At 40.2% G+C, this 13,130-nt stretch overlaps 1 protein-coding gene across 1 annotated transcript; it reads left to right on the top strand.

The window, feature by feature from the left end:
- The first annotated feature begins 1,983 nt into the window (after positions 1 to 1,983).
- metap1d (methionyl aminopeptidase type 1D (mitochondrial)) lies at positions 1,984 to 8,580 on the top strand. Its single transcript, XM_069157068.1, has 10 exons — positions 1,984 to 2,049; positions 3,428 to 3,588; positions 4,268 to 4,417; positions 4,500 to 4,648; positions 5,564 to 5,606; positions 5,702 to 5,865; positions 5,973 to 6,070; positions 7,375 to 7,422; positions 7,508 to 7,586; positions 7,916 to 8,580. The coding sequence occupies exons 1-10, from the start codon at positions 2,010 to 2,012 to the stop codon at positions 7,998 to 8,000; spliced, it is 1,017 nt and encodes a 338-aa protein (XP_069013169.1). The 5' UTR covers positions 1,984 to 2,009; the 3' UTR covers positions 8,001 to 8,580.
- The last annotated feature ends 4,550 nt before the right edge of the window (positions 8,581 to 13,130 follow it).

Here is a 13,130-nt window from a genome sequence, read left to right on the forward strand (position 1 = left end):
AGTACTTCTGCTATTGCTGTTATTACTGTGATGCTGCTGTCACTACTGCCATGATACTACTACTATTTCTACTGCTGTTTAAGGGTCCTCTTATTGTCCATGCCTCTTCAGTGTCACACTGTCATGGCTTCTAGGGACAGTTCAATAAAACCTGCTCATTCTTAATGACATTTAATAACCTGTGGGTTTCCCACCAGAAGTCACCAGGTCTGCTGTGAAAAGGTATAATAATAAGCCAATAGAAACCATTAGTTCACTCTGGCTTTGTTTCAGTATATATGTAGGATAGTTTAATTCATGATTTTTTTTAAATGAATGTTTTCACTTTTAATTTATTCAATTCTGGTGGATAACACTTTATCTCACTGACCTTATTGAAGTGTCCATATGAGATATGAGCAGTGTTGGTTTTCACTGATAACACGGTGACCTATGACAGTGTCTCCACTGCTTATTTGGTCTGTGTTTTGTAAATTTGCTTAACAATCATGGTAGTGGACTCTTTTAACAGGAAATGTCTCAGAGTCCAAGTGTTCAAGGATATGTTAGGTTTCAGATGGGGGATATATGAGGGGTGAGTTGAAGTTTGGAGGCCTCCACCAGTCTTAAAAGACTATAGCTGGGCCCATACAATTCTTCCTACTGCACATTTATGATGAACAACCATTATTCTTGGTGTAATCATAGCCTACTGGCAGCCAGCCTATCAGAAAATACAATACTGCATTAATTTGTGCATTAATGTAGCAGGAATTTCGTAACAGGATATATGTTTGGAACAAAGTAAACTCTCATTCTGCTTCAATTCATTTTTATCAAGAAAGGCCGAAAACAATGAAAGTAAGTAAGACTTTAAAAAGCACCTTTAAAAACCAGTGTTAAAAAGTGGTTTACAGTTGATAGAAAAAAAGATTTGTCTCTTCCTCTTGTTTGCATTGTGGCTCCGGAAAGTCTCTTTGTCAAGTAGGCTCCGAAAAGTCTCTTCTGTTTGTCTGTCTTATTTGCAAGTGATTCCTTTTTGTTTTACTTTCCGCATCTAATTGATGACCCCCCTGTGTCCTTATCTTGTGAATTACCATACGAAAGCAGATACAAAGGGATTGGGGGTGACTGTCAACTGTTTGTCACACTGTATAAAAGCTGCCCTACAGAGGAGATCTGGGAGCACTACTGGACACCTCTCTTTGAGGGTGTCATGTATTTGCTCTTTCTTGCAAGAATAAATGTCTGATATGTTTGATTTTGAACCAAGCCTCAGTAATTTTTTCCAACAACAGTCACCAAAGATGATAACGCAATACATGAATAAAATACAAGTGGTTCGGCACAGAATCCAGAGTTTTTTTCAGAAGTGGTCACTTGGTACACATTCAGAGTAAAGCGAAATTTGAGTAAAGGACGGACAGTGTGCTTAATGCTTCTTCAAAGATGTTATATGAAAAAAATATCACGAGAAGAAAGGGGCGTAAATAACCGGTATACAATTTTATAGTTCTTTTAACAAAATGGGAGTAAACTTGTCCAAGGTGGCAGGGGGACAACAAATGGTTCAGTGAAGGAGGTAGGTGGAGAATTTTAAAGCTCTTAAAACTTAAAATAAAGCAGCTAAAATACTGTGTACATGACTTTAAATTGCAATGGAATATATTTACAGTACACATTCGTCATACCCTTAATAGAATTTGAATATTTTCTTTATCACTGGATTCTGTACAATAGACTACAGCACAACAGAAATGACAGTTAAGTAAAAACAACAAAGACAAACAAAAGACAGCAACAACATGAAAGACAAATTCATAAAAAAAAAACAACAACAACAACAATCAAAAATGAGGGGTCTGGGCGAAAACAAATATCGTACATATGAGTTACATGTTTATAACACAGAATTGTGAGCACTGACAATGTACATGGGACATGTGTGAATCCTCAAATCGGGAGTGCTGTTTCTCAGCTTGTGAACCTGTCTGTCACGTGACCGACGAAGCACGTGACCAGCAAACATCATGGCGGCGCACTGTTCCGCACGACTCGGAGCGAGAACAGGTACTGTGTGCTCAAGCCCTTCTTCTTCGCTCAGGGGGACAGCTGTCGGTAGAGACTGTTCTCACAGACCGAGTTCACGCATACCGTAGAAACAAAATGACCTGTGAAACAAATGTGTTAAAGCGTGACGCAGCTCTGGCTGATGCTGGCTAACTTAGTCCAACGGTGAGCCTGTTTTTTGTTGTTGTTGTTGTTGTTGTTGTTGTTGTTGTTTACTCCGCAGTAGAGAGGGACTTTAAATGCAGGTGAGAAGGATGAGGTGTCCACTCCCAGTACTGTTGGCACTGTTTTTGTTGTTGTTGTTGTTGTTGTTGTTTTTTTTGCCGCAGTCCTGGCTGATGAACTGAAGGAACAATGTGTGTCCGAGTGACCAGATCATAACAAAACAAACGTGGGACATGGAGCGTGTTTGTGTGGTACAAACGAGGACACGGTACCAGTGCTGAGAGATCGTTTAAAATGTTGATGTGATAAGACAATTTAGAAAGTAAAAACGTAGTACAGGTTGAAGTTGAGTCATTTTAGCACGTGAAGGACGAAACAAATGTTTTTTTTTTTTTTTTTTTTATTGAAGGTAACTTTCTTAACTCCAATGATACAGTAGTGAGAAAGTAAATATGAAGGAAGCTAATTTCAAAGTTAATCGTCTTACAGGGTTTCCTTAAATTTGTGGTAGTTTGCATCTTAACCTGCAGAAATCCCCCATTGCTTGTGACTTTGTGTTGATTTGCAAGCATCTGCCCCGCAGTGTTGACTTAAAAATGAGAGCCAATCAAAATGTGGGACATCATCTGAATATGTGGGGATGTGAGACGAGGTGCAGTCTCGCATAAAGTTGGACAACAGGTCACCTCTGTGGGCTGGAGCAACCAACGTTTGTTATACGCACAAGTGTTTCGTGTCCATAATCGATTGGTTTTGATTATAACTAAACTAAGCAGCTTGCGGTCGCCATGTAATGTCTTTATTCTGGATGTGTAGTTTGTCTAGTTTTCTTTGGGCATTTTGGTGCCTTGTAGGATAATGAGTTTTGAGTGGTGAAAGAAGGGCGTGATACACAACAAAGCTCCTCTGTTGGACTCGTACTGGGAATGCTTGCACTACGCGGTCTGTGCTGTGAACCTGTAGGATGCCCCCGCATCGATTTTTGCTTGTCTTGGTGACATCTTGGGCAGGGTTATGATTACATACATACAAACTTCCTCGTCATTGTTGAAGGGGCGAGTCGAGTTGGGAATCCGACAAAGCCTAAACATAGTCATTGGATTTCTACCATTTATTCTTAGTAGAAAAGCCTTTTTTTGTTGGTTTTTTTTGTGTGTTTTTTTTTATTAAAGAGAGGGCTCTCTTTGTCATTGCGTCATTTCCTTTTCTCCAGGCCTGGGCAGTTTCCTGCAGCGACTTTGTTGTCTCGGAAGTTGTCGTCCCCCCGCAGCCCTACTGTGTCAGCAACATCGGTGCTTCTTCTGGAGAACGTGGAAAAAATCTCAAAATGTAGTTCGTCCAGCTACCGTTAGGCCCTCCTATGCAGTACCCAAGGTACAACACCCCAGGTTCTTTTGTTTTGGTGTGGGTCCATGCTGACTCCATGTCTTCAATAACACATTCAGATGTTGTGGAGGAGTTGTGTTAAAGTCCAATAAGGAGCAGAAATGACTTACATTTGAGTTCAGGTGGGATTAGTATCAGCAGAGGACCTCTCAGTTTCTTGAAGCAAATTCAGTTCAGTTAATTATCACCTCACAGTCAGCTGAAAATGACTAATCTACAAAATGTGGATGTGAGTCGAAACCATCACTGGAATATATGTATTCAATTCAGACACGTATGATCTTCAGATTAAACCCATTAAAAATGTAATTTTAAGCACTGTTGTCTGACTCGTTCACCACAGGGTTTCACATTTTCTGGTCCTGCTCAGGATCTCATCTTGTACTAAATTTCTATATTATTCTACTGGAGGTTTTCAGGCAGCGCTAAGCACATATATACGAGAGGTAAGATAAAAAAAAAAAATAACCTAGCAGGACTGAAGGCACTCAAAAAAATGTTTAACACTGTTATACAAAGAGTCCTCCTGTGTTTGAATTTTATCATTATATATTGTGGTTTAGTCTTAAATCTCTAAATAATAACTATAATAATAATAATTATAATAATAAGACAACATTTTGACTCACCCTCAATATCCTGTCTCTCCTCTCCTCCCTGACTGTAGCACATTGTGCGGCCTGACTATGTTGGCAAAGGACTGGTCCCAGAATGGCCAGATTACATCGAGATCAAAGACCAAGAGCAGATCGAAGGGCTAGCCAGAGCGGGTCAGCTCGCCAGACACGTGCTGCTACTAGCTGGACGCAGTCTCAGAGTAAGCCCCTGATCACCACACCTGTCGTTTGTGTTCCCCTGTCATCAAAAGCAACACAACAATCACAACTTGTGGCTTCCAGATTGGTATGACAACAGATGAAATCGACTTCATCGTGCACCAGGAGACAATCAAGCACAACGCGTATCCATCCCCGCTCAGATACGGGGGTTTCCCCAAGTCCGTGTGTACATCTGTGAACAACGTCATCTGTCATGGCATACCTGACAGGTAAATGGGCCGGGGTGGGACAGTCACACACAACAACAAACCAACTGCGTTAAATGTATGTCATTCTCTTAAAAAAAAAAAAAAAAAATTCCTTTCAAAATAAGATGCACCAATTAATCGGTAATCGCAAAAAGTCTGAGAATGAGTTTTATGTTGTTAACTTATATCTTTCGCATGTTTGACTTTTCAAATGATGAACCTGTTTCAGAGTTTGGGGACTTTTTCTAACTTTTCAGTATCATTTAGAAACAGAATTCGATATGGGGAACTCTTCTTTTTACAATTATATAATACGCGAGATATGACAGTGATATGGAGTATCAACTGTTCAAATTTAAAATCTGTAAGCTCTTTAAAATGTGAAGGATTCCCTGTATTCACTGAGTGGGCGATATGGCCCTAAAGAAAATCTCAATGTTTCAGGGTATTTCTGTGATGATGACATAGTTTATGTCAAAATGCTGGAAAAATATTTATATTATTGATTTTAAGAACATGCTATTGCAACAAAATAAGTTTCAGAGGTTTATATGTCAGCATGAGAGTTTTGCTTTCAGATATTCAGTAAATACAAACATATAACTGTCGTGTCTGTACAGCTGATCTTTTGTAATCAAACCACTTTCACACCACTGAAGTTGCCGCCCTGTTTTACTAACTCCTCCATCATTGAGCTGCTTTCAGCCATTCGTATTGTTGCTGTGCGTGAGTTATCTATGTAACCTACGTCATACTGCAAAGCCACGTGACGGTATGATGTCATTATGTTACAAGTCGGAATATTGCCGTTATCGTGACGTTCATTTTATTTATCATATTAAAAATGATACTGATCTTATCATGAACTATGACATGGGTCTCTCCCGCTCGGTAACACAATTCATTTTTTTTTTTTTATGTGCGTGTGCCCTGCAGTCGGCATCTTGAAGATGGCGACATCATCAACATTGACGTCACTGTAAGCTGATGACTTAATAGACAAGCATGCGCATTACTGCAAATGTGATCGGTCAGACCAACACCACCTCCATCACTTCTGTCTATTCCTGATAGGTGTATTTGGACGGTTACCATGGCGACACCTCAGAAACCTTCTTCATCGGTCAGGTGGATGAGGAGGGGCGGCGATTGGTGGAGACCGCCATGCGTTGCAGAGACGAGGCCATCGCTGCCTGCAAGCCGGGCGCACAGTTCTGTGTTATAGGAAACACTATCAGGTACATACACACAAAATCTACACAGTGAATACACTCGTCAAACGCCTACATGCTACATAATCACATTACTTTCTGACAACTGATGTTTTTTTTTGTCCTGCTGCCAGTGAAATAGCTCATGCCAATGGCTTCCAAGTGTGTCCTTATTTCATCGGACATGGAATAGGCTCCTACTTTCACTGTCATCCTGAGATTTGGCACCACGGTGAGTTTCTGTAATCATATGATGTGGCAGGTTCCTATGTGAGTTTTAGACAGTGGGCCTCTTGCAAGCAAATTTTTTCAATTTGATCTTAACTTAAAAACGTAGAAATAGTTAATTTCAGCCTGATAAATTTACTCTTTTTTTTTTTTTTTTTATAAGAAAGTGAACATTCATGGAAATCATTAGCAGAAATGGCCTCCCCAAAAATTGCGATGTTTGGCTATCTGTTTCCGAGCATCCGTTTCATTCAACTTTTACACTATGCAACTTTAAATCCTGCTGTCACGACTCAGCAGACAAAAAGATAACTACTAGTACCGTCAGTAGTTGCATTGGACAACCTGACACGATAAAAACAAAAAAACAAAACATTAATAGTACAGTACTGCCAACAACGAAAACTTCTTCTGAAAGCAAAGTGATGACTCATATGAGAGGTGATGAAGATGCGTGTGACAGTCCCTGAGATGTTAGACGGGAGAATATTATGGGCTGCAGGTGATATAGGTGATGTTACACTGTCATGTGTGACAGAGCGTGACAGAGACAGACATAAACACCCGGAGGCAGCAAAAGGAGTGAAAGAATTTTCCAATAAATGTGCCTGTAGAAATCATAATAACCTAAAAAATATCTCAAGGAATTGGTAGACCTGATGATATAGTTAAAAGGGTATTTGTTTTACATTACAGACACTTATACTTTATGTTTATGTAGTCAGATAGAGGCTTTTTCAATTAGGAGAGACTTATAAAAAAGGACAAAGAAGGTAATTGCGTTGAATCGGGGTCTAGACGCTCGGGGTGCTGGGAGGGTGACATACATCGAGATGACATGTCACTCAGAGAGAGGAGAACAGATTTAAGGTTTGACACCTGCGACACGATAGGCTGATTGAGGTTAGTGCCAAATCACACCCGCAGTCAGCTGATAGAAAAGCTGGGAGACAGAGAGTGAGGGGGAATTAAGAAGGAATGATAGTCTTCCCGATGGAACTTAAGCTGAGCTCAATTACAATTGCAATGCAACAAGTATTGTTTTTCCTTGGACCACTTATGACTTCTGTTTGTACCTCAAAGAAAATTCAAAATACAAGAAAACTGCCACAATTTGCCTCGAGTTACTCGCACATAACACTTAAGAACAACAAGCGTTTCGTGCAAGCGTTCTTGCGTGAGGCTTTACTTCATCTGGAGCACCCTTGTGTGCATCACCGGTGTGTTGTGTGCATGTAGACTGTATTTGACAGAAATAGTTCACGTGAGATTATATGGAATCAATATTAAGTATGACTTTATTTTCAGCTAACGACAATGACATGGTCATGGATGAAGGGATGGCTTTCACAATAGGTGAGTTACTCTTCACTATTTCTGTGTGCATTTAAAGATGCCTCTGTGTACGAGTTAGGGGTTGAAAGTTTCTGTGCATGTCTAGAGCCCATACTGATGGAGGGGTCTGCAGAGTTTAGGATCTTGAAGGACAAGTGGACTGCAGTGTCTGCAGATGATAAAAGGTACGTGCTGCACACACAAAAACATCCCAGCCATGTGTGGCTGTCATATTCTTAACACGCAGTTTGCAAATGCTAAATGTTTTAAGCCGGAAAAGTACGTAAAACCACAAATTGATGTGTTTACATTTCAGTTTGTGTGTGGATTTCAACCAAAAGAGATACGACATGTTAATTACAGAGCTTCGGATGCTGCTAGGAGTATTTTTAAACCTGGAGGACAACCAGTCCAACTATTTCTCCCTTTTCCCAAGCTATGATAAGATAATTGCCTCCTAGAGCCACTTCCATACTTCATTCCTCAAGTGTTGACATCTCATCGTGTCACACAGGTCGGCTCAGTTCGAGCACACGGTGGTCATCACATCTGACGGAGTGGATATTCTCACCAAATTGCCAGAAGAGAGCGAACTGTGACCTGAAGGAGTCGAACCGAGGCAACTGTGGGTCTAAACTACCTTTTGTGATAATAAATCACTGATATGTTACAAACCTGACTGAGGACATACAGTGGTGTGAAAAAGTGTTTGCCCCCTTCCTGATTTCCAGTTTTTTTGCATGTCTGTCACACTTAAATGTTTCAGATCATCAAACAAATTTAAATATTAGTCAAAGATAACACTGTATTTAAAACAAAAAGTGTGCTGTTTTTACCTGTCAGGTATGAAAAGAGTGCTTTGGATTATTCACTAATTACATATGTCTATATTTAGTTTGACCTTGAGGGAGATGGCTGCCAGTGCATCTCATAAACAGAGGTTGAGTTTAATGCCTGTGTGGTGTCAGTATAAGGGATCGCAGCGTCTTAGAAATTACTATTTGTTGTTTTTCTAGCTCACTGGCATTTGACAAATTCAGCCATTTATTTTTCTTGTCGACATGGGTCGGAGAAGTGACCATAACCCAGATTCCCTCAGCACAACCTCATCTACAAAAGAAGTTAGATTAATCACTGATCAGATATTTTAAATTATTTAATAAAAATCATAAAAACCTCCATTATATTTTCTGTAAATCCTGTCTTATTTCATCATTGTCTAAATATTAGTTCTAAGCCTACACTGCAAGATATTGTGCTATAGAATACCAAATTATTCTTTTAATTTGCTCAGTTTTCTGCCTATCTTTCAAAATATTTTGTTGAGAATAATATTGAGTGTAACCCCCCTTATGTCATTAAACCCTCCTCAAATCTTAACTTAGCGCTGAGAATGAGTTAAGTGAATCACTTATGAAACCCCAGTGAGATATTCTTGCAATCATAAAATCATTAACTGTGTATTAGCTACTGTATCAGTTAAACGGGTGCAAATCTGCCTCTTATTACGTGATATTATAGTCAAACTAGCCAGTAGGGGGCAGCACACACTGTCAAACATTGTACCTCCTGCACATTTTTCACATCCTATTCACCATAGCCACTCCTGATGGGCAGCAGCACAACACGCTGTGTCTGACCTTTTGATCGTGGCGCCCAGCCAAGAAGGAAAAGAATTGTAAATTTCCTGATATTTAAGCTCATGTCCTGACGTTAAAGCCATCATTGTGGCATTTATCTAATACAAAGTGCCAGTAATTGAAAATCTACTCCCAGGACCCGAAGCTAACATAACTTCTCTACATTACATCCGTTTTTGTGGTATTACCGTACAATCTAACTCCTCATTTCCTAAATGTGATACATTGAGCAATTCACACTTTACCAGCGAACATATTGAAGAAAATAACCTGCACAAAAAGCTGCTGGTGCGTGTGTTTGTGTGTAAATTCCAGGCATAGGAGCATCCTTTTGCTCTATTTTTCAGATTCTTCCCCACTGACTGTGTCTCTCTTCAGATGGATTTGATAAAGAAAAGTTAGAAGAGAGCATAGCAGGTCTTACAAGGGTCTTTATTAGCCCCACGAGAGAGTTTTCCCATTATGCAGTCTGGATAGTGTTGATTTGAGGTCTTGTGTTGATACTTTTAATGCAACTGTAACTGAGGAGTTTTGTGCTGAAGTGAGGATGCCTCAGGGGAAAAAAAAACACAAAAAAACATAGGAGAAGAAATTGGATTCCAGCCCACTTGGAGGGTGTGTTTTCACTTCCTGCCAATGTACTCGTGTGTGTGTGTGTGTGTGTGTGTGTGTGTGTGTGTGTGTGTGTGTGTGTGTGTGTGTGTGTCTCTCTGTGTGTGCGCGCGCGTGCTTGTGCCTGCCTGCCTGCCTGTATACGTGCGTGTGTGTGTGTGTGTGTGTGTGTGTGTGTGTGTTCACTCATGCCAGTGTCAATTTGTGGGCGAGGCAGGAAGAATTACACAAATAAAGGTGGGTCAGCTAATCTTGAGTCTAGTCATGTCCAGCCCGGAAATGATTCACATGATTGTATTTGATGTGCGACATAAAAAATACAACTGGCGGTACAAAGTCCCATTTTAACACAGTAAAGAAACACCTTCCAAAATATTGACCTGAAGTGCACTTTAAGTGCTTGGAATACTTGTTGAACCAATGCAGTCCTCCATTGGATTATTTTAGGGCAGGGCGTGTCTGTCTGTCTGTCTGTCTGTGTGTGTGTGTGTGTGTGTGTGTGTGTGTGTGTGTGTGTATGTGTATGTGTGTGTAGCTGAAGGAGTGTAGTCTTCCTGTGAATCACGAAAACAAATCTTAATTGTCTCCCACCAGCATATTATTCATACATAACATTAAAAATGTGAAAAATATGTTTGTGTGAAAGAAGAAAATAAGGTGACGGTAGAGAGGGCATGCAGAGGTGTGCAAGAGGAGAGGTTTTAGGGAGGAACAAGGAGTGGCAGGGTGAGGTGCTGCATTGTGGATCTGGATTCTCCCTCCTGCTTCTCATTCTTTTCCTGCGTGTTGGGACTAATTCCTGATCCCTCCTCTTGCTCTGCAGTTCCCTCATGAATCTTCGACTGTGTTTGTTGAGGATCCCCTTTGGTATTAAATCTTGAAATAAGACTTTTCCGAAAATGTGCTTTTATTGCTTAAGATGGAAACTTTGTTGTATGCTTGTATCTCTTGCAAGCATGTTACATTACTTTTCTTTTCCTTTGTGACTTCTTCCAAAACTGTTTCAGTGAAATCTGGAAAAGGCCACGAGGGAACTTGAATTTATTTTTGTAGCCACCAGGTTATCATTTATAAAACACTTAATATGCTGATAGTTCTTATAACTTAAGGCATCGATTTTTTTTTCTTTTCTTTATTGGTCTCCGCAATTCCTCTCTCTATGTAGGTCAAGAATAAAACTTCTTACAATATTAATATAATTCTTAATATTAGTTTAATCTGCACTATTTGGGGATTCACACATTTGGATCAATGTTTTTTTTTTTTTTTCACATTGAAGTATCCTCTGCAATTCATTCATTTTACAAAATCTGTTGCAACACCTAAATTGGAAATTGTGTTACAAACCAGAAAGCAGTCTTTTTTAGTGATTTTGATATTTTTTCTTTCATTATCACTTTAACTACCAACTTTTCTGATTTATCCCTGCAAAATATAGACAGTATTCCCTGTAAATTAATAGATACTGTTCAACCATAAATCCCTAAAACCCACGACGCACTGATGCTGAAGTGACGGACACGTGATGTTCAAATCTGCCATCTGCATTCCTTCTACAGCCTGTGTTGAGGGGACACACGGCCCACTATATGTTGTTCTGTGATTAATGTTTAATGTGTTATGTTTCTCATGTTCTCACACTCTAGGTGTGCATACCTACATCACTGTGTGTGTGTGTGTGTGTGTGTGTGTGTGAGAGAGAGAGAGAGAGAGAGAGAGAGAGCGAGCGAGCTAGAGAGTGTGAGTCAGACTGAGTCAGACTGTGATATATCACACTCACCTGTGAGGAGCACCACAAAAATTCTTGGTTACCTTGGCGACTTGTGAAATTATTGCATTAACAAAATTACATATCATCCTCAGTCTTGTGGAGGAAGATCAGTCTCACAAACACACACACACATGCACAGATGGCATGTAGTGACTCAGTAACCAGCCCAGTAAGAACTTAGTCAAAGCTCCTGAAGGCCAAACAAAAACAGCTGAGTTGGTTACTTGGAGTTGAAGATTCACTGCAAGAGGACATGTAACGACAGGACGATGTTGACTGACTTACTTCCTTTATCGAAGCTGGCTCTCTTCATATTGAAACTGTAGGAAGGTGGAAACTTGGAAAACAGAAAGACTACTTTAAAAACTGCCAAAAGCTACACAATATATCTTATTTGGTTAAACTAGAAATTATTGTACCAACCTTGTAGATGATACATTTATGGAGCCACAGCCTCTCTTGGGTGTTGCCCATGTCTCCAGTTATGTGTTCAGATTATTATCTGTCTCTTTTATAATTTGTCGTCTCATATTTCAGTTTCCAAATTAGAAATGTAACAAGACTACAGCCGAGCTAGCAGGTATGTGACGCTGTATTTAGGAACAGTGGTACTTTGAGCTAATGGATAATATGAGCATGCTAACTGGTTCTCAATGACAATACTTACATGCTAATGTTATCCCAACATTAATTGGCATGCTTCGCTAACTGGTACTAATCACAAAGTACAGGTGAGTCTGATAGGAATGTCAGTACTTTTGGCAACCAACACCACAGTGTTAGTCAAATTAAGACTGAAGATGATGATGCTATATGGAAAGGAAATGGATCCCCCCCCCCCAAGTTATTTTTATTAAATATGATTGACTGACTCCAATGAGAGACTTGATTTCAGACAGAATTACTAGCAACATGTGTTGATTACTGGGAATAATCCTCAAATCTATAAGATATGACATTTATATGGGTGAAGTTTTGTAGTCATATTAGTCGATTTAGAATATATATGTGTGTCTTGTAATCCTGAATGAAAGTGTGGGCAAGACACTTGCAAACCAGAGACTCTGGATGCAGGAATTGGGAGCGTCCCCTCATGATTGACACTTACAGGGTGGAAAACCTCTCCTTTGACCTTTTGACTCTTCCATTGTGAGGAATGCTTTCTGGCTTTTAAACACAGTGGAAATGTTTTTGGAGGAGTGCTCTCGTGCTCTCCAACCGCTGATAAGCGGGCAAATCTATCCACACGTCCCAGTGTGTAGCCTTGATTCCTGGGTGTATCGTTTTGGCTTCTGTGCGTCTCTTTGTTCCTCCGACACCCTTCTTGTGCCTAAACAACCAAAGCAAACAGTCAAAAAAATAAGTGCAGGGGCGCAATGTTGCGTGTGGGATGGTATTCATCGCCTGAGGCTGCGCCTAAAGGTCTCTGATAAATGATGTCTGTCTGCCTCTGTTGACTTCTGACATTCACACACACACACACACACACACACACACACACACACACACACACACACACACACACACACACACACACACACATAAACACACACTGGAAGCTCGTTTCTCTGCACAATGCTCCCTCTTACTGTTCGGACCTTAGAAAAACAGGTTCTACCACTTAAAGCAATACCCTTCCAGCTTTGTATCTGTGTACTGGCCTCACTGGGAGCTATGGAGACATTTGGGTAGGATCAGAAAAGCCT

This window comes from Embiotoca jacksoni, unplaced genomic scaffold (assembly GCF_022577435.1).
Source record: "Embiotoca jacksoni isolate LCO1_2020_lvr unplaced genomic scaffold, fEmbJac1.0.p SCAF_22, whole genome shotgun sequence".
NCBI lineage: Eukaryota > Metazoa > Chordata > Actinopteri > Embiotocidae > Embiotoca > Embiotoca jacksoni.